Source organism: Phyllostomus hastatus, unplaced genomic scaffold (genome assembly GCF_019186645.2).
Source record: "Phyllostomus hastatus isolate PE091 unplaced genomic scaffold, TTU_PhHast_1.1 phas_scaffold_28, whole genome shotgun sequence".
In the NCBI taxonomy this organism is placed as follows: Eukaryota; Metazoa; Chordata; class Mammalia; order Chiroptera; family Phyllostomidae; genus Phyllostomus; species Phyllostomus hastatus.
Genome location: NW_025334022.1, coordinates 7,676,539 through 7,698,262, shown reverse-complemented (window position 1 = coordinate 7,698,262; position 21,724 = coordinate 7,676,539). Strand labels below are relative to the sequence as shown.

General features: G+C 37.5%; 1 protein-coding gene across 2 annotated transcripts in view; it reads left to right on the top strand.

The window, feature by feature from the left end:
- Positions 1-3,265: 3,265 nt before the first annotated feature.
- Positions 3,266-21,724, top strand: part of VSIG1 (V-set and immunoglobulin domain containing 1) — a 40,487-nt gene continuing 22,028 nt past the window's right edge. For both annotated transcript variants that reach the window (XM_045817583.1, XM_045817582.1), the window contains exon 1: positions 3,266-3,390. In XM_045817583.1, the coding sequence (XP_045673539.1) occupies positions 3,342-3,390 (49 nt within the window). In that variant the 5' untranslated portion in view covers positions 3,266-3,341. The remainder of the gene's footprint in view (positions 3,391-21,724) is intronic.

The window sequence follows — 21,724 nt, the reverse complement described above, 5'->3', positions numbered from 1 at the left end:
CTGTAGGCATCCCAGGGCCAACCAGCTTGGACATACTGAATTAATGAACAAGCTTGCTTAGTGTTCACTTTGTACTTAGCACTCTCCTGTGGGCAGGTGGCCAGATGCCCAGGTTTGCCTGGTATTGTTACAGTTTACATTCTCCCATGTAATTGCTAATAGTGCCCCTTTCACTCTCAAAAGCATCCTAGTTTTACATATGTTCACCTTACTATGCTCACTTTACTACAGTAAGCTATGGGTCATGGAAGGAAACTTAAGAAGTCACTGGCTTACCGACTTAGAAATTTCTTTCCCCATCCCAGCTCCTCACCACTGGAAAAGCCATCACTACCTACAGGGAAGCCATTATGGTCCTTTGGAGACTTGGTGGACTCAGAGGTAAAGGCAGAACCAAGGCTGAGAAGAGCTGGTGTGGACCTCCAGGGGGCTGCCCTACAAGATGTTCTATATAAAAACTCCCTTAGACCACTAGAGAAGTGCTTAATAAAGAGATTATTGCATTGCCTAATACTCTTGGGCAGAGATTTATCTGAGGGGAAAACAAGTACTTTATTTTCAATAGTGCAACCAGATTGGGGAATGTTCATGGCAATTGATTCCCTACTGACCTAGAGCTAATGTCTGCTTATACAAGGGAGGGAATATGTTTCTGGAAGAAATAAGGTTGGAAAGAAAAAAGTAATTATGAATCATGAAATATTCTGGGGAGTAAGATCTTTCCTTAGGGAAAGCTAGATACACAGTACGTCAGTGAGTCTTGAGGGTGGGGGGCATAAAGTAAGGTGAGTGACAAACACATGCAATATTTATTCAGGAAAAAAAATGTTGCCTTGCATTCAACCAATGTCTTAGAAAGGGAAAGGAATATTCTTTCTCTGCTGTCTGCTGCTCCTTCTCCTCACCTACCCTGTATGGCCCAGTACCCACAATTCAAGGCAGTGCAACATTATGCACCTAAGTCTGGGAATAAGACTTCTGTTTATAGCATTCCTTCAGCAAGAATGTATATTCTTGGGTCCAGTCATTGAGCTTACCAATCCATGTTGGGACACACCTTTTCTTAAGTTTGGAACTGCCTGTGTAAGACCTGGACCCTGACCTAGAGGGTCTCACAGTCACTAGATTTAGGAGTGCCCCATTTAATAAATAGGAAACAAGTAGAGAGCAATCAAGTGCCAACTGTAGAATATCGGATCTCTGTGTGATGCGAATTTATCCAAGCGGGAGTCCTGACAAGGATGTTATGTGCGTTCACCAAAATTTTCACATAAGATGGTATGACTGATCTGTACTAAGAATATGTTTAGATAATATAAGGGGAGACCCAAAAAACTAAAATTTATTTATAAAAATTACGTATTTATTCTTACATGTTTAAACTTCAGTCACCTTCAAAGTACTCTTCATTTGATGCAATACAGCTATGGAGATGTTTTTTCCACTGCTCATAACAGGTTTTGAACTTTTTGATTTTGATGTCTTTTAGTGCTTCTGCCATTTTTTGTTTCACTTCTTCTACATAAGCAAAATGTTTCCCTTTGAGGACGTTTTTCATCTGGGGAAATAGAAAAAAAAAGTTGGTTGGGGCAAGATTGGGTAAATAGGGAGGGTGGATTATGAGAGTCATGCCATTTTTTGGTTAAAAACTGCTGAACACTCAGCACGGTGTGGGCAGGTGTGCTCGTCAATGACCCATCATAAAATGGGCAAGTGTGTCAAGTCTTCAAAAACATTCACTGAAGCTAAATGCAGCCTCTCACAACAACACCAACTGGTCCACTGATACAGATGCATTCCTAAAACACTCACCTAATGGAGGAAGCCTGTACTTCAAGGGTCCCACCCTCCAGAAGATAATTACTTTTGCGGGGGCCCCCTTGTACAAGGAAAGAGAAAATTCTAAGTAATGATGGAAGACACCTGGAACCAAGCTTTGGCACCAGATAGGAGAATGGACAGGAAAGGCTGTGAGAAAAAAATCAGGCCTCATGGAAGCAAAAATGTCTTTCTGAAAAGCAGTAGGAAATTGGCTTGGCTAATGTGAGATGGGGCAAAACATTTCCCATAAAACACCTCTGAAACTTGTACATATTTCATTTGAATACCTTGAGGCAATAAATCTTGAGAGCATTTTTCAGGTGGATTAATATGTCTTAAGTTAAAAAGAGGTAAGGACAAGATTTGGGAACCTGGGAATACAGATTAAGGATTTTGGATTTGATGAAGTAGTTCATAATGCTGTTATTGAAGAAGCTTGATCGGGGTTGCAACATTGGTATATGGTTGGTACACTGGATGAAGGAGGAAGAAGTCAGGGGGGCCATTTAGGAAACTGCTACAGTATGCCAGGGATTGAGGATCTGGACCTGGTCCATGATGGAAACAGCAGATTGGAAAAAGGACAAATCTGAGGGCAATTATAGAGATGTAAACAACAGGACTTCAAGACTATAAGGGAAAAGCCAGAGGAGGCCCTTAGGTATTTGAGGGTAACATAAGCACAAGAGGAACACTGTTAGAAGTTCTTGTTCACATGAAGGCTTCTCACCTGTGCAGCCTGCCATTCGCTCCTATTGAACCTCCTTTCCAAGGAAGTCTTGTAGCCCCTATTCAGTACAAAAATTCAGACCCATTCAGTGGAAGTCTTAAAGCATTTTTCCCTTATTTGATTTTGCAAAATTAGGTGAGCAAATGCTGTGAGTTTTCTAACCCAGAAGACAGAAGCACAGAATTCGTTTTACTGCCTGGTAGTGAGAACTGACAGGGCTTCAGAAAAAGTGTGACATGTCTTGAGTTTATTCACATAGAAATTAATGCTTTTTTTTTTTGCTTCATAACCCCTGTACTCTTTTTGTCTCCTGAGAAAATCTTAGAGCACCAATTTACTAACTTAATTTGTAAAAGGGTGTTACTGAATCAACATTTTAAGACTTTTATGGAAATATTTGAAATTAATTAGCCTTGTCAACTTTTATTTGCATAGGCTCTCTTCCAACTGTATCTTCCCCCTAAGTATAACTTTTAATAAAATTTATTTTAAACAAAACTTAGAGAATCTGTGTACAAAGAGCTTGAAGAATTTAAATATGTGGGTTTATTATTAACACAGTAGCAAATACATCAAGGAAACCCGCCCCACGAAAAATGTTTCAAAGAAACAGAAATCTGCTCTGCAAAGGCTCTGTACCCAGTACGCAAGCCCGAAAAAGCTTGTTTGCTCAGTGATGCCTACAGATAAGCCTGCCCAAACCTCAGTGTGATTAAAGAAGCCAGTTTGAGACTCAGCCTAGCCCAGGCAAGCTACTGGTCCCCAGCTGCACTAGACGAACTTCGACACAATGGTGTTCGCATTTTGGAAGGTCTTTCTGATCCTAAACTGCCTTGCAGGTAAGGAAAGAATCTCCAAACCACCAAAGAAAATTGGAAATGGAGTTTAATTTTAAACTGAAATTGTAAATTTTTACAAAGAATATTCCCCACCTGTACTGGAACAGAATTATGATTAGTATTCTGAGTAAAATAATGTTCAGGAATTTTGCTTAGCAAATATGTGCTATGCTGACTTGGGAGATGGGCAGCCTGTAAATAGAATTGTTTTCTATAGCTTCTGAATTTAAACATATTTTTAAAGACAAATCACAGTAGCTTTTTTGTTTTTTGGAGTTTGGAAACTGAACAAATGAACTTATTCAGAAGCTCAAGCTTGTGTTAAGGATATTTTTTTCTTTTTACTTGAGTATTATTTCCTTTAACTTCCCTGTGATGGACCTAATTTGCTACAGCAGGCAGAGCCTGGCTGGGAGGGCCTGCCGTGCTTTCCTACCTAACACTTCTTAGGGACTTGTACTTTTTAAGCCTAAGGCCATATTTTAGAAAATATGTGAGTGACTTATCATTGTGCATACTATGGGTATTTTCAAGGATTTGAGCAGAACAAAATCACTTTTAGAGTTAAAACCCTGATGTTGGTTAGACTCATAAGAGATCAGTAGTTCAGAAAAATTCCTTGGCTAGTTTTTTCAAATACCAGGTATATTTTGAATTTATTCTTTTTTTAAAGATTTTATTTATGTATTTCTAGAGAGGGAAGGGAAGGAGAAAGAGAGAGAGAGAGAAACCTCAATGTGTGGTTGCTGGGGGTCATGGCCTGCAACCTAGGCATGTACCCTGACTGGGAATCGAACCTGCGACACTTTGGTTCGCAGCCCGCGCTCAATCCACTGAGCTACTCCAGCCAGGGCTTGAATTTATTCTTATATAATTAGGTCCATGGTAGATAAAATAATATACTTTCTTTCCAAAATTATATCTTTTTAAAAAGATTTTATTTAGCCCTGGCTGGCGTAGCTCAGTAGATTGAGTGCAGGCTGCAAACCAAAGTGTCGCAGGTTCAATTCCCAGTCAGGATACATGCCTGGGTTGCAGGCCACGGCCCCCAGAAACCACACATTGATTTCTCTCTCTCTCTCTCTCTCTCTCTCTCTCTCTCTCTCTCTCTCTCTTTCTCCTTCTCTTCCCTGTCTAAAAAATAAATAAATAAAATCTTTTTTAAAAATCTGGAAAAAAAAGATGCTCTGTTAATTTTTTGATGCTCTAAAGATTTTAGTTATTTATTTTTAGAGAGAGGGGAAGGGAGAGAAACAGAGAGGGAGAGAAACATCAATGTGTGGTTGCCTCTCACACGCCCCCTACTGGGGACCTGGCCAGCATCCCAGGCATGTGCCCTGACTGGGAATCGAACCTGTTACCCTTTGGTTCTCAGGCTGACACTCAGTCTGAGCCACACCAGCCAGGGCCCAAAATTATATCTTTAATCCATCAGTAATATTAGGCAGTCATTAGCATGAGGTTTATTAAGTATATTTAATGACATAAGAAAATGCTCAAGATAAAATATTAAGTGAAAAAGTAGGATACACACACATGCCTAGAATAAATTGCTAGAAGGTTATATACCAAACCACTCATAGTGATTTCCTCTGGGTGATAAAATCATACATGAGTTTTATTTTATTCCCCACCTTTTCCATATTTTCCAGGGTTCTACAAAAAATATTATACTATTTTTAAAACCATAATAAAAATGTTATTTTCCAAAACTATATGATTTTTAGTAATAGTTCTCTAATGTTCATTACAAGATGCCTAACCAAACATGTTGTACGGATTCACCAAAAGGCAACATAGACAGAGCCAAAGGGGGTAGGATGGAGGGTGGGAGGGGTGAGGGGCAGTGGTAGGGGGAAATGGACACAACTGTACTTGAACAACAATTGAAAAAAAAGGCAATACTGCATTTATCCAGTGATCTAACCAAGACTTACAGCTTGAAAAAGCCATCTTTCTCAATTTCCATCCAGGTGGGAACAGGTGTTACTATTTTCCCTTTCCCCAGGAATATTAATTTTAAACCTTAACTTTACATAGTGAAAGTCTCTGTTTCCTTTAAAGAGCTTCCAACTAGCTAACTGGGTAGCCCCTCAGCCTCCTACACCAGCCCTCTAAAATCACACAAGTAGTCATACCTATTTTCCTATATGAGGCCTTCCCTTCATCTGGCCTATACTAGACACTATATATATATGAAAATTATATATATATATATTTTTCCTGATAATAAATGTAATGTGCAGTAATTGTAGAAAGGTTGGAAAATATAGAAATAGTTAGATAATAAAAATCACAAGCAATCTTACCACATATTTGGGCAAATTTCTTTTTCCTTTGCAAGTGTATATATGAGATTACAAAATTGGGTTTATACCTTATATGCAATTTTTATTGTTCAAAAAATCACTTACATGATATCAGGTCTTACTTTATTGTGACTTTTAGAACAAGGCCCAATCAGAGTGACTAATAAATATTTCAGAGCCTTTGTTCTTAAATTACTGCATAATTGGTTTTATTGGCATATAGTATATACTGTGCATCTACATATACACAATGTAGCTGGCCCAAGTCAAAATATGGTAGTGTCAGCCTAGATATGGTAATGTGGTAATGTGGCATAATATTGTATACTTCTGTTTTCCATGTTTACATAGGTATGGATGTCAGAGAAAGATTTAAGTAGTCTATAACTGACATTAGTAGTGTCCATCAGTTGATTCAGAGATGGCTGTGAGGTTTCCATCAATGTATAATTTGATGGGCTAGCTGAACTTGTCTCCTGGTCAGGAAAAATGTCACAGTTTTTGTGTCAAGCATGGTGCCAGCCACATAGTGGGCACAAAGGAAATATTTATTGAAAGAATGAATTACCTTTTGAAATCCTGTCATTTGCAACATGTATGGACCTTGAAAACATTATGCTAAGTGAAATAAGACAGATAAAGACATCCTATATGACTGAAATTATATGGGGAATCTTATTGAAAACCTGAATTCATAGAAACAGGGAGTAAAATAATGGTTACCAGCGTGGGTGGGTGAGGAAAATGTGGATTTGTTGGTCAAAGGGGACAAACTTCCAGTTATAAGATGAGTAAGTACAGCATGGTGACCATAGTTAACTATATAGTATTATATACCTAAAAGTTGCTAAGATACTAGATCTTGTGTTTGCACCACAAAAAAGAAATGGTAATTATGTGATATGATGGAATGTTAGTTAATGCTATGATGGTAATCATTTTGCAATATATACTTTTAATCGAATCTACACTTTATACACATTAAACTTACACAATGTTATATGCAATCGTATGTCAATAAACCTGTAAAAATAAAAGAATGAAGTACTTTCCCAAATTCCAAAGATCCAGAAATGATTCTCACATATATATTTAAAATCAATTTTCTGTACAACTATGCAAGACAGATTTTATTTTCATCTTTCTAATGACTCCATAGGAGGTCATAGGCTAAATTCTATTTTTGGAAAATGGTTTCATTCAAAGATGTTGTCTTTAAAAAGTTCATGCATATCATGTAACATGCTTGAATATATATTAGTCACCTTTTGGAAATGTATGTTGATTGTTTTCCATTTTCTGGAGGAATAGGCTATGCATTTTAAAGCAGTAATATATTTGGACTTTGGTTTTGTAGTCAAATCCAAAATATCAGTGATCATTTGATTATATTATCTTCTAACTGAAAAATGATTCAATTTCACATGAAGTTGCTATAAATTAAATCACTTCAAATGCATCAGGCTAAATATGACTGTTTGGGGAACTTTTTGCTGTGTTATAATAATACCCCTCAATAAGCAAAGTGCCTGCCACATTGTAGGTGTTAAAAAAATGAATGAACAATCACTACCAAAACATGAGGAATTTAAAATCTTTTTAGAATATTGACTAATTTAAGTATATACACCTTGGGTTATTTTCCTTTAATAATAGGCACTGAATTTTTAATTTTATTTTTCCAATACCATTTATACCCCTTATACCCTCTTCCACCTCCACCCATTGCCTTCCTCTACCCTGCAATCATGACACTTTTCTCAGTCGCACATATTTCAGTTACACATGTGAGTTTTTGTGGGTTTTTTTGTACCAGGCAGCTCATGAGTGAAATTGCAATCCTAAGTTTTCTTTCAATCCAGAACTAATCTTTATTTTGGTACTTATTCACAGTTTTGTTAATGTAGAGATTTTTCTGCCTTTTTTCAATTTTTAAGAACTTCTCTGTTTAGAGAAAGTTAATCCAAAGGAAGGGGAGTTTTTTTCCCCCTGACACTCATAGAATCATCTCCATTTTAGGACTAAATTTGCACTGTTCACTATGCACACGTGGCTATTTAAGTTTAATAAATTCAAATTAAATAAAATTAGAAACCCAGTTCCTCAGTCACACTAGCCACATTTCAGGTGCTCCATAACTACATGTGGATAATGGCTACTGAATTGGACAGTATAGAGATAAAATATTTCCACCATCATAGAAAGTTCTATTGCACAGTGCTGGGCTAGTGGATGATCTCAGAGTTTTAAGTAATGCGTACCAATGGAATGATGTAACATTTTTTAAAAGTTCATCTGGAAATATATTGTTCTTAGCTCTGAATTATATTGTCACTATAATAGGGATGGACAATTTCTGAAAACCATCTTTTCTTCAGAATTTAAGAATTGATTATCATCCTGAGTATTGGGGATCTTGGCAATAAAATGGTTTGGATGTATTGTCTTGCCAACTGTTACCTATTTATAGGACAAAGTGTATATTCTTAAAAACATATTATCTTCCAGTAGATTTGGAGGTTACTATCTTTATTCCAAGGTAATGTTGTTGAACTTTTACAGATCTCAAATTATTTATATGCCTTCTATCTTAAAAAGTTGAAAATCTTTAAATTGGATTTATAGTTCCAAATACAAATCAAGGTGTATATACTTAAATCAAGAGATTTTCATGTGCCTCCATTTTGGTCCACACTATAAATGGCTTCTGACCACATTGACATGGCAGGCAGAAATTGTGTCTGTTTTGTTCATTTTTGTTTCTCCAGTGTCAGCACTGTTTGTGGCACAGATAGGCACTCAACAGATATTTGTTGATAGGCACCATGGCCTCTTTCATGACTTGTCTTTTGTGAGAATATGTTTATTCTGCCTTCAAGCAGTTTTGTTAAGAACAGCACTAAAAGTTTTTGTTGCTATTGTTGTTGTTGGACGTACATGATCATAGGTTCCCACCATTAGCCAATTCCATAAAGATATTGGAACCAAAACTAGAGGACGGAAATGATGGCCAAATAGTATCTTCGATATCTCTATTTTTAGAGGAAAGTTTCTGGGAACTTTAATGGCCATCATATCCCCATTCTATCCTTTTTTTCCCCCCTTTTAGTTTGGACACTGTAGCCAGAGACGAATATGGCAAACTTCCAGGAGAAATGAGGTGGGCTTTTGAGGGTGGGAAAGTACCACTAAGCTTTCTCCAATAAAGTTTTGATCAGCAAAAGTAGCTGCTTTCTGTAGACCAATTTCATTTTGGGGAGAGGCACTATGGAAACCAGAAAAACATGGAAAGAAAACATTTGGAAGAGAGAAACTGCATGGAGTTAGAAAGTGTTGCATTGGTCCTGGCTGGGTGGCTCAGTTGGTTGGACTGTTGTCTCATGAACTAAAAGGTTGTGGGTCCAATTCCTGGTCATAGTACATACCTAGGTTGCAGGTACAATCCCTGGTTGGGGCACATATAGGCAGTAACTGATCAATGTTTCTCTCTCACATCAATGTCTCTTTCATCTCTTTCAATGTCTCTTTCCTTCCCCTTTCTCTAAAATCAATATACATTCTTGGGTGAGGATTTTTAGAAAAAAAATGTTGCTTTGCTGTGTGCCCTAAAGCAATTCTCTTAATTCATCAAGACATTGGTTGCCATATAAACAGTGTGGCAGAGAAGCAGCTGGACCAGGTGGTCCTGCTGTGAAAGAGAACATGACTATTGATTCCGGGAAACAAGCAGTAACCAATACAATGGTTGGCTTTTTCTTTAAAATTTTTCAAAATGTTTGTCCCTTCCCTAAGTTCCTTTTTCCTGATTGCTGCCATTAAGAAAAACAAAATTAAAAACTCCTTGGGTATGCAAACTTGGGATGGGAGCCAGGAATTTGTCTTTCTGTACTATTTCATCCAATTTTCCTGCAATTTCTGTATACTCATCCCACTTTCACACCTTATCTATAACCCTGCAGAGAGCTAGGGTTTTCACTCCAGCCACCCTGTAGCACAGAGAGCATCTTTTAAACTTGACCTTTTCTTCTAATACCTGGCTGACAGTCTTATGTTCCATCCTGGAGAACTGTATTCTTTAACTTTGCAATGGATATAACCAATTATTTAGAAGAGCTAGTGCCTCTACAGTGTTACCAACATTATCCTCTATAACAGCTCTTTCGAAAATGTTTATGTAGTATTGAGAATTTCAAACACAGTGTGTTGGATTTTGAGGTATGGAGCTTTTTGGTGTTTGTTCGAATCATATGGGTAGCTCACCCTTTTGCAAGGCCAATAGTTCTTAAAAATTTGTGGTCTCAGGCCCTTTTTACACTTTTAAAATGCAAGGGAGATTTCTGACTTAGACAAAATGGCATAGACCTGTTTCTCCTTGTTTCCCCTGCTAAGAATAAGTACAAACCATTCCTGGACATAAAGCAAGAATCGACTAAGGCAGAACTCTGAAAGATGATTTTTTTAAAAAGCTTGGGACTCTGAGAACAACATACAGCCAAGGTATCTTACATCTCTTCACCCAACAGAAGTGAACTCAGGCATGGCACTTCCTGATGCTAACCTAGCAATAGAGAGAAGCACATGGGTAGACTCACTCTTCCCCAAGATGGAATGGGAGTCCCTCTGACATCATATGAGCCCAATACCACTGGCAAGGGGGAATAATCAGGAGTCCCACCAACAACAGTAGACAATGGAAGCATGCTCCTTCCTCACTGGACCTGAGACTCCCCCCTTTCACACAGAGATCCTGACGTTGGAGGATGAACAGACAAGAGGATGAAACCACAGCAGTGCTGGGTTCTGGAATGCTCTTTGTCTTTGTGGGTCTGAGACTCTCTCCCCACAACAGAAATACTAGGAGTCCCATTGTAACAATCCCCCACTGAGAGATGCTGAGCAACCTGACCTGGGAAAACCCTTCCACCCCCTCAGACAACAGGATCAGGGAAAACCAAAGCCCTAGTAACATCAGATAAACCAAAAAGACCACAACAACACCAGCAAAACTCTGAAAATTAAACTAGTGTTAGAACTACAACACAGAAAAGTAAGCTCAGGCCTTTGTGCAAAACATAAAGAAAATATAAAATAAAAGAGACTGTCTGCTGGTCCAACTTCCAGCCAAGATGGAGACGTAGGTAGAAACCCTTCACTTCCTCAAACAACCAAAAGGAAGATAACAACCAATCTAAAGTCAATATATTAAAAAAAAAAACAGAAGTGCCAGAAAATCAAACCACATGGAACTCCGACAACCAAGGAATTAATCAAGCAGTCAACAAAACCAACCAGACTGGTAGACCGAGACAAAGAAATATGGTCCAAATGAAAGAACAGAGCAATACTCTAGAAAGAGAGCTAAGTGATGAGGAGATTGCCAACCTATCTGATGGAGAATTTAAAACCCTGGTAATCAAAATGCGCACAGAACTGATTGAGTTTGGTCACAAAATGAAAGAGCAAATGAAAGATACCCAAACTGAAATAAAGGAAAATATTCAGGGAACCAACAGTGACAGGAAGGAAACCAGGACTCAAATCAACAATTTGGAACAAAAGGAAGAAAGAAACATCCAACTGGAACAGAATGAAGAAACATGAATTTAAAAAAATGAAAAGAGGCTTAGGAACCTCTAGGACAACTTTAAACATTCCAATGTCCAAATTATAGGGGTGCCAGAAGGAGAAGAACAACAGCAAGAAATTGAAAACTTATTTGAACAAATAATTAAGGAGAACTTTGCCAATCTGACAAAGGAAATAGACTTCCAGGAAGTCCAGGAAGTTCAGAGAGTCCCAAAGAAGTTAGACCAAAGGAGGAACACACCAAGGCACATCATCATTAAGTTACCCAAGATTAAAGATAAAAAGAAAATCTTAAAAGCAGCAAGAGGAAAGGAGAGAGTTACCTACAAAGGAGTTCCCATCAGGCTATCAGCAGATTTCTCAAAAGAAATCTCACAGGCAAGAAGGGGCTGGAAAGAAGTATTCAAAGTCACGAAAGGTAAGGACCTACATCCAAGATTACTCTATCTAGCAAAGCTTTCATTTAGAATGGAAGGGCAGATAAAGTGCTTTCCAGATAAGGTCAAGATAAAGGAGTTCCTTATCACCAAGCCATTATTATATGAAATGTTAAAGGGACTTATCTAAGAAATAGAAGATGATCAAAAACTATGAACAGTAAAATGACAACAAAATCACAACTATCAACAAATGAACCTAGAAAAAAAAGAAAAGTAAAACAATGAAAACAAAAACTAAGCAAACAAGTAGAACAGGAACAAAATCAGAAATGGACAACAGAATCAGAAATATGGAGGGTTTTCAGTGGGGACGTGAAGAGGGGGAATAGTGGGGGAAAGGTACAGGGAATAAGAAGCATAATTGGTAGAAATAAAATAGATGGGGAGAGGTAAAAAATGGTATAGGAAACAGAGAAGTCAAAGAACTTATATGTACAACCCATGGACATGAACTAAAGGGGAGAATGCTGGAGGGTTGGGGGTACAGGGCAGAGAGGGGATAAAGGGGGAAAATTTGGGAAAACTGTAATAGCATAATCAATAAAATATACTTTAAATAGAGATTGCTAAAATAAAACATTTAAAGAGCAACTTCTTAACATAATGGCCAAAATATCTGTGGGATTTGATGAATCTATAATGGCATGCATCCACCATTATATTACTATACAGATTGTTTTCACTGCCCTAAAAATCCTCTATGCTCCACCACTGTCATCCTCTCCCCTATTACCTTGCAACCACTGTCTCAATAGTTTTGCCTTTTCCAGAAAGTCTTGGAGTTGGAATCACATGCATGTAGACTTTCTGGATTGGCTTCTTTCACTTAAGAATATACATTTAATGTTCCCCCAAGTCTTTATAACTCATTTATTTTTAGCACTGAATAATATTCCATTGTCTGGATGTACCACAGTTAATTAATCCATTAAACGACAGAAGAACATCTTTGTTGCCCAAATTTGGACAATTATAAATAAAGCTGCTATAAATATCTGCATCCAAAATTTTGTATGGACATAATTTTCCACTTATTTGGGTAAATACCAAGGAGTGCTATTGCTGAATAGTATGGTAAGAGTATGTTTACAGTCCAGATGTGGTAAGAAACCACAAAACTCTCTTCCAAAGTGGCTCTACCATTGTACCTTCCCACCATCAATGAATGAGAGTTCCTGTTGTTCCACATCCATGCTAGTATTCAGTGTTGTTAGAGTTTTCAATTTTTGAGTTTCTAATGGGTGTGTAGTGGTACCTCATTTTAATTTGCATTTCCCTGATGACATATGATGTGAAGTATCTTTTCTTTCTTTTTTTATTAAATATTTTATTTATTTATTTTTAGAGAGGGAAGGGCGGGAGATAGAGAGAGAAACATCAATGTGTGGTTGCTGGGGACCGTGGCCTGCAACCCAGGCATGTGCCCTGACTGAAAATCGAACCTGTGACACTTTGGTTCACAGCCCTCACTCAATCCACTGAGCTACGCCATCCAGGGCTGTGAAGTATCTTTTCATATACTTAGTTGCCATCTATATATCATCTTTGGTGAGGTGTCTGTTAGGGTCTTTGGTCCATTTTTTAGTCTGGTTGCTTGTTTTCCTTTCATTAAGTTTTAATAATTCTTTGTGTATTTTGGAAAACAGTTCTTTATCAGATATGCCTTTTGTAAATAGTCTCTCCTAGTCTGTGGCTTGTCTTTCTATTCTCTTGATGGTATCTTTCTCAGAGTGAGGGTTTCTAATTTTAATGAAGTCCAGCTTATTTTTTTTCTTTCATGGATTTTTCCTTTGGTTTTGTATTTAAAGTCATCATCAAAACCAAGGTCATCTAGGTTTCCCTTATGTTATCTTCTAACAGTTTTATAGTTCTCCTTTTTAGACTTAGATCTGTGACCAATTTTGAGATAATTTATGTGAAAGGAATTATCTTATCCTGTGTAAGGTCTAGGTCTGGATTTGGCTTTTGGACATAGACATCAAATTGTTCTAACATCATTTGTTGAAAAAGATTATCATTGCTCCATTGTTATTGTTGTTGCTCCTTTGTCAAAGATATGTTGCCTGTATTTGTTTGGATCTATTTCTTGGCTCTCTATTTTTTCCATTGATCTGTGTATTTTTTGACAATACTACACACTCATGATTACCATATGTTAGCTTTATAGGAAGTCTTGTAGTCGAGTACTATCAGTCCTCCAACTTTGTTCTTGTCCTTTAATATTGTGTTGGCTTTCCATATAAACTTTAGAATAAATTTGTCAATATCCACAAAATAACTTGCTGGAATTTTTATTGAGGCTGCATTAAGTCTATAGATCAAGTTTGGAAGAATTGACACCTTGACAATATTGAGTCCTCTTATCTGTAAACATGGAATATCCATTTATTAGGTTTAGTTTTCTACTTTCTTCCATTAGAAATTTTAGTTTTCCTCATACAGATCTTGTACAGATTTTGTTAGACTTAAGTATTTCATTTTTGGGGGTGCTGATATAAATGGTACTGTATTTTTAATTTCAAAATCCACTTGTTCACTGTCAGTATGTAGGAAAGCAATAAAATTTTGTATATTAACCTTGTATCCTGAAATAATCACTTATTAGTTGCATGAGTTTTTTGTTTATTCTTTTGGATTTTCTACATAAACAACTATGTTATCTGTCATTTCTTTCACAACTTTTTATCTTTTATTTCCTTTTCATGTCTTACTGCATTGGCTAAGACTTTCACTATGAGATTGAAAAGGAGTGATGGAAGGGACATCCTTGCATTCTCCCTGATATAAGCAGGAAAGCTTCTAGTTTTTCATTACTAAGTACAATGTTAGCTATAGGTGTTTTATAGATGTCTTTTATCAAGTTGGGGAAGGTTCCCTCTATTTCTATTCTTAGCTTATTGAGAGATTTTTTAAAATCACAAATGGGTGTTAGGTTTCATTAAATGCTTTCTCTTTATCTGTTGATATTATCGTGTGATTTTTTTTTTAGCCTGTTGCTGTGATGGGTTGCATTAATTGATTTTTAAATTATATTTTATTGGTTATGGTATTACAGTCGTTCCACATTTCTCCACTTTTCCCTCCACCAAACACCCCCCACTCCTTCAGGCAATCCCTACACCATTGTTCATGTCAATGGGTAATGCATATAAGTTCTTTGGCTACTCCATTTCCTCTCCTGTACTTTACATCCCCATAGTTATTCTGTAACTGCCTATTTGTACTTCTTTTTTTTAATGTTTTATTTATCTACTTTTAGAGACAGGGAGAGGGAGAAACATCAATGTGTGGTTGCCTCTCACATGACCCCTTCTGGGGACCAGGCCTGCAACCCAGGCGTGTGCCCTGACTGGGAATGGAACCTGTGGCCCTTTGATTCACAGGCCGGCACTCAATCCACTGAGCCACAACAGCCAGGGCTATTTGTACTTCTTAATCCCCTAAACTCCTCACCCATTCTCCACACACCCTGCCATCTTTTTTTAAGACTCAGTTGTTCATAGATATGTATTTATTGCCATTTTATTGTTCCTAGTTTTGATCTTTTTTTCTTAAATAAGTCCCTTTAAAGTTTCATTTAATAATGGTTTGGTGATGATGAAATTCTTTAATTTTTTCTTGTCTGGGAAGCTCTTTATCTACCTTTTGATTCTAAGTGATAGCTTTGCTGGGTAGAGCAATCTCAGCTACAGGTTCCTGCTTTTCACGTTTTTCAATATTTCTTGCCAGTCTTTTCTGGCCTGAAAATTTTCTTTTGAGAAATCAGCTGATAGTCTTATGGGAACTTCCCTGTAAGTAACTCACATCTTTTCTCTTGCTGCTTTTAAGATTATCTCTTTTAATCTTAAAAGCAGCAAGACGAAGGGAGAGAGTTACTGACAAAGAGTTCCCATAAGACTAGTAGCTGATTTCTCTAAAGAAACCTTAAAGGTAAGAAGGAGCTGGAAAAGAAGTATTCAAAGTCATGAAAGGCAAAGATCTGCATCCAGGATTACTCTACCCAGCAAAGTTATCTTTTAGAATGGAGGGGCAGATAAAGTGCTTCCCAGATAACGTCAAGTTAAAGGAGTTCACCATCACCAAGCCCTTACTATATGAAATGTTAAGAGGACTTATCTAAGAAATAGAAGATCAAATACTATGAACAGTAAAGAGACAACAAACTCACAACTATCAACAGCTGAACCTAAAACCAAAAACAAATACAAAAACAAACCAAGCAAACAACTAGAACAGGAACAGAATCACAGAAATAAAGATCACCTGGAGGGTTATCAGTGGAAAGGGGAAGGGGAAGAATGGAGTGAAAGGTACAGGGAATAAGAAGCATAATTGGTAGGCACAAAATAGACAGGAGGAGGTTAAGAATAGTATAGCAAATGGAGAAGCCCAAGGACTTATATACAACCCATGGATATGAGCTGTGGGTTTGGGGTGGGAATGCTGGAGGGTGGTGCAGGGAGGAGGGGAATAAAGGGGAGGAAAAACCTGGAACAACTGTAATAGCATAATCAATAAAATGTACTTTAAAAAGATTCTTTATCTTTAACCTTTGACATTTTAATTATGAAGTGTCTTGGAATGGATCTCTTTCAGTCCTGTGCTTCCTGGATTTGTATGTCTATTTCCTTCACTGAGTTACAGGAGTTTTCTTTCATTATTTTTCAAATAGATTTCCAACTTCTTGCTCTTTCTCTTCTCCTTCTGGAACCCGTATGATGCAAATGTGGGAATGCTTGAAGTTGTCCCAGAGGCTGCTTACACTATCCTCATTTTTTTGGATTCATTTTTCTTGTTGTTCTGATTGGTTGTTTTTTTGCTTCCTTGTGTTCCAAATCATTGGTTTGATGCTTGGCTTCATCCACTCCACTGTTGTTTCCCTTTAAACTGTTCTTTATTTCAATTAGCGCATCCTTCATTTCTGACTGGATCTTTTTTATGCTATTGAGGTCCTCACTAAGTTCCTTGAGCATCCTTGTAACTGTATTTTGAACTTGGCATCAATAAATTGCTATCTCCATTTTGTTTAGTTCTTTTTCTGGAATTTTGATCTGTTCTTTCATTTTGGGCCATGTTTTTTCCCTGCTCCTTTTTGGCAATCCCCCTATGTTTGTTTCTGTGTATTAGGTGGAGCTGCTACGACTTCCTGTCTTGGTAGTGTGGCCTAATATAGTAGGTATCCTGTAAGGTCCAGTGGCACAGCTTCCTCTACCCCCCAAGCTGCATACTCGTGGTGCCCCCTTCAGGTGGGCTGAGTACATCTTCCTCTTGTAGTTGAGCTTTGATTGCTGTTGGCAGGTCAATGGAAGTTATTTACTCAAGCCAGTCAGCTGCAAGTACTGGCTATGATCACTGACCACCAACCTCTGCTCTCTACGTCGGATCAGCTGTGTAGGGCAGAGTGGTGGTGCTCCAACATGATCCGTAGCTGTCTACTGGGTGTGCAGGCTCTGAAGTTTTGCAGGTGGTGCAGGCCAAGGTCATCCCCCACCTGTGTTTTTCCCAGGGCTATCCTGCCTGAGCTATGAAGTAATCTGAGATGGCTGCTACTTGTGCTGGACTTGGAGATTCCCAGGTGAAGCCAAGATGTCAATATAGTCTGGCTGCTACTAGTGCCAGGCCTGGGGCCACTTAGCAAGTGGTCCCTGGGGGCTGGGGGCTCACTGAGGCTGGCTGTTCCTTGCTTGAAAGGATTTAGGAAGTTGTGAAGCATAAGCCGAGACCATCCATGCATATGGAAAAACAGCTTGGGTCAGCTCTTAATTTGGGTTGGACAGAGTTCTAGGGATGTCCAGGGCAGAGCAAACAGTGTTATCCAGGCTGATAGTCTCAGATATGGCACCAGCCTGCCAGCTCTGTGGTCCATCAGAGGAGGGTTCAGAAAAGGGCAATGGCCTCTGCTTGCCTTGATTCCAGACACTTCAGTTTCTCCCTGTATGCCACTGGTGCCTTTCAAGCTGCTAATCCAGTGCTGGGGCTCAGAGGGAGTGAGTCTGAGTAAGTCCTGTGTGGTGGTTCTTTAAGAAGAATTGCTTAGGACTCCAGAGGTTTCTTCTACCAACTCCGTTCCCACTGGTTTTTGCAGCCAGAAGTTATAGGGACTTATTTTTATGACACTGGAACCCTGGGCTGGGAGTTCTGGTGCAGGGCTGGGACTCCTTGCTCCCAAGATATCCTTCCCAAATTTTGTCCAGTACACGTGGATGTGGGACCAACCCATTCCATGTCTCTGCCTTTCTTACCAGTCTGGTTGAGGTGGTTTCTTTAATTCCATATTTGTCAGACTTCCACTCCACTCGATTTCTGACAGTTCTGACTAATGGTTGTACTATATAGTAATTGTAATTTGGATGTGGTTGTGTGGAGAGGTGAGCCATGACTGCCTACACCACCATCTTGACTAGAAGTACATTAATTGATTTTTAAGTGTTGAACCAGGATAGCATACCTGGGATAAATCCCACTTGGTCATGTTATAGAATTGTTTTCATATATTGTTGAATATGGTTTGCTAATTTTTTGCTGAGTATTTTTGTATTTATGTTCATGAGATGTATTTGAGTTCTTTTCTTATATTGTCTTTGTCTGATTTTAGCACTAGGGTGATGAGGCCATCCTATAGTGAGTGGGGAAATATTCACTGTGTTCTATCTTCTGAAAGAGATTATAGAGAATTGGTATAATTTTTTCCTTAAATATTTGGTAGAATTCACCAATGAAACCATCTGGACCTGGTGCTTTCTGTTTTGGAAGGTTATTGATTATTAATGCATTTTTAAATAAATATAGAATAGATATAGGCCTGTTTGAATTGTTTAATTTTTCTTGTGTGAGTTTTAGAATATTGTGTCTTTCAGGACACTGGTCCATTTCACCTAAATTGTTGAATTTTTGGTCGTAGAGTTGTTCTTGTATTTCTTTATTATCTTTTTAATGACAGTAGAATCTGTAGCAATGACCTTTTCTTCATTTCTAGTATTAGTAATCTGTGTACTCTGTATTTTTTCTTAGCTTGGTTAGAATCTTATCAATATTATTGATCTTTTCAAATAACCCATTTTGGTTTTATTGATTTTCTCTAATGATTTCTTGTTTTTTTCAATTTCATTGGTTTCTGCTCTAGTTTTCATTATTTATTTTCTTTTGCTTACTTTGGATTTAACCTATTTTTTTTCTAGTTTCCTAAGGTGCAATCTTCCATGATTGATTTTCGATCTTTTTTTTCTTTTCTAATATATGTTCAATGGTGTAAATTTCCCACTAAGGACTGCTTTTACTACATACTATAAATTTTGATAAGTTGTATTTTTTAAATTATTTTACTGTTGTTCAAGTACAGTTGTCTCCATTTACCTCCCACCACTCCCCCCTACCCCAGCCATCCCAACCTCCCTCCCCTGATTCCATCCCCCTTGGTTTTGTCTGTGTATCCTTTATAGTTGTTCCTCAAAACCCTTCCCCTTTACCCCCCATTATTCCCTCCCACCTCCCCTCTGGTCACTGTCAGATTGTTCTTAATTTCAATGTCTCTGGTTATATTTTGCCTGCTTGTTTGTTTTGTTGATTAGGTTCCACTTAAAGGTGAGATCATATGGTATTTGTCTTTTTTATTTAGTTCAAGATATGTTTAACTTTCTTTTGAGGTTTCTTTTTGACCAATTTGTTATTCAGAAGTATATTATTTAATCACCATGTATTTTGGGACTTTCTGGTAATTTCTTTGTTATTGATTTCTACTTTAATTCCATTGTGGTTGAGAGCAAATGTTATATGACTTTTGTTCTTTTAAATTTGTTAAAGTTTCTTTTATGGCCTATAACTCAGTCTATCTTGGTGAGTATTCATAATGTTTTAAAGTGTATGTATCTCTTTATATAGAACATTTCTCCAAGTAACAGCAGAACACACTTTTCCCCCCAAGCACCCATGGAACATTTACCAAATAGACCATATGCTTGGACATAAAACAGACATCAATTTAAAAAAATTGAAATTATATAGGGTCTGTTCTCTGAGCACAATGCAATCAAACTAGACATCAAGAACCAAAGGATAATGTCTTTAAATACTTGAGAATTATTCAATACACTTCTAAATAATATATGGATCAACAATGAAGTTTTAAAGAAAAATTAAAAAATATACATAAACTGAATGAAAATAAAAATATAACATATAGAAATATGTAACATGCAACTAAAGCACTCCTGAGAGAGAAATTTATAATACCTAATGCTTACATTTGAAATGAACAAACATCTCAAGTCGTTAATTGAAGTTTCTACATCAAGAATCTAGAAAAATAAGGACAAAGTAATCTGAAAACAACCAGAAAGAAGGAACTAATTAAGAGCTGGAGTCACTATGGCTGCTTCGGTGGCAAAAGAAAAACAAAAAAAGAAAAAAGTATCCTTTTTTCTATGACCGTGGCTTTCAGCATTTGGTGGGGGATTTTCTAACCAAGGTTGATGTGGTGAACAAGGCACTGATGGTTTGAAGAGAAAATGGCTTTTATCCTTCAGAATCTGTTTTTGTTCCAATACCAGAAACAATGAAGAAGATGGTGGGGTTATTCTTTCTGTGTTGATCACCCCCAAGTAGAAGAAAAACAATTTTCTCCTAATCTTGGATGCCAAGAAGTTTGGAGAACTAGGCTGAACAGAAGTGCCTGTGCAAATGCCTTACTGTTTTCATGGCACCTTTGTAATCATCTGATAGAAGAACCACAAGGTCTGGGAAATAGGTTTAAAATGATATGTACTCTGTACCAAAGAGAGACCAAAAAGATCACCTCACCTACAAAAGCACAGGCATCTAGTTTTTAAATTTCTATTAAAAATAGGATTCAAGAAGTAAGAAAGAGCTGAAGTCAGTGGAATTAAAATAAGAAAACTATAGAGAAAATTAAATGAAATTTTAAAAATCTGCTTTTTTGGAAAAGGATCAATAAAAAAAATTGACAAACCTCCAGCAAGACTGGTAAAAAATAAATGCAGGTAAGACATGTAACATCAATATCAGTAATGAAATATGGGATATCACTGTAGATCCTGCAGTCATTAAATTTTTTAAGACAGTCCTGACTGTTGTGGCTCAGTGGATTGAGTGCTGGCCTGTGAACCAAAGGGTCACCAGTTCGATTCCCAGTCAAAGAACATGCCTGGGTTATGGGCCAGGTCTACAGTAGGGGGCACACAAGAGGCAGCCACACACTGATGTTTCTCTCTTCTCCCCTCCCTTCCCCTCTCTCTAAAAACAAATACATAAAATCTTTTAAAAATATTGTTAAGACAGTCATCCCACATATGCTTTTCACAACTGTACCCCCCATGGTAATGTATTATAAAACTATAGTATACTATCACAACTAGGACACTAACATTGATAAAATCTATCAATCTTATTCATATATGTCCACTTTTGCTTGTCTTTGTATATACCTGCATTTAATTCTAGACAATTTTAATTGAAAATTATTGGGCAGCCCAAGGAATTTTTGCTGTGTGGGTTATTTGTGTCAGTATTTACTGTATTAGCAAGTAAAAAAAAATGTTAAACACAAAAATACACAAGCACACATTCCATTAGTTACCAGAGCAGTGACATCATTATTGTGTAGCTTCTAGAATACTTCGCTGTAGACTAATGAGAGGTTGAGAGTGAAAAGGAAAAATAACATCTTAGCATTATCAATATAGTTTTTATCTTTTAGCTAACAAAATGGTCTTATAGACAGGGCAACAAACTCATCCTTGTTTTTCTGGGGCTTTTCTGGTTTAAGCACTGAGACCCAGTTTTAAAATGGAAAGTCCCATGTCTAAGGGAACCCCTAGTTCTGGGAAAACTGGATTGATTGTTCCCCATACTCAAGGACCTTTGTGAGGCCCCAGACAACATTTTAAGAACCTCCGTCGAAGGCTATTCTTCACTTGACCTTAGCCAAAAGAACAAGAAGTGATTGAGGCCATTCTTGCACAGAAGAAATTCCCAGTTCAGTGC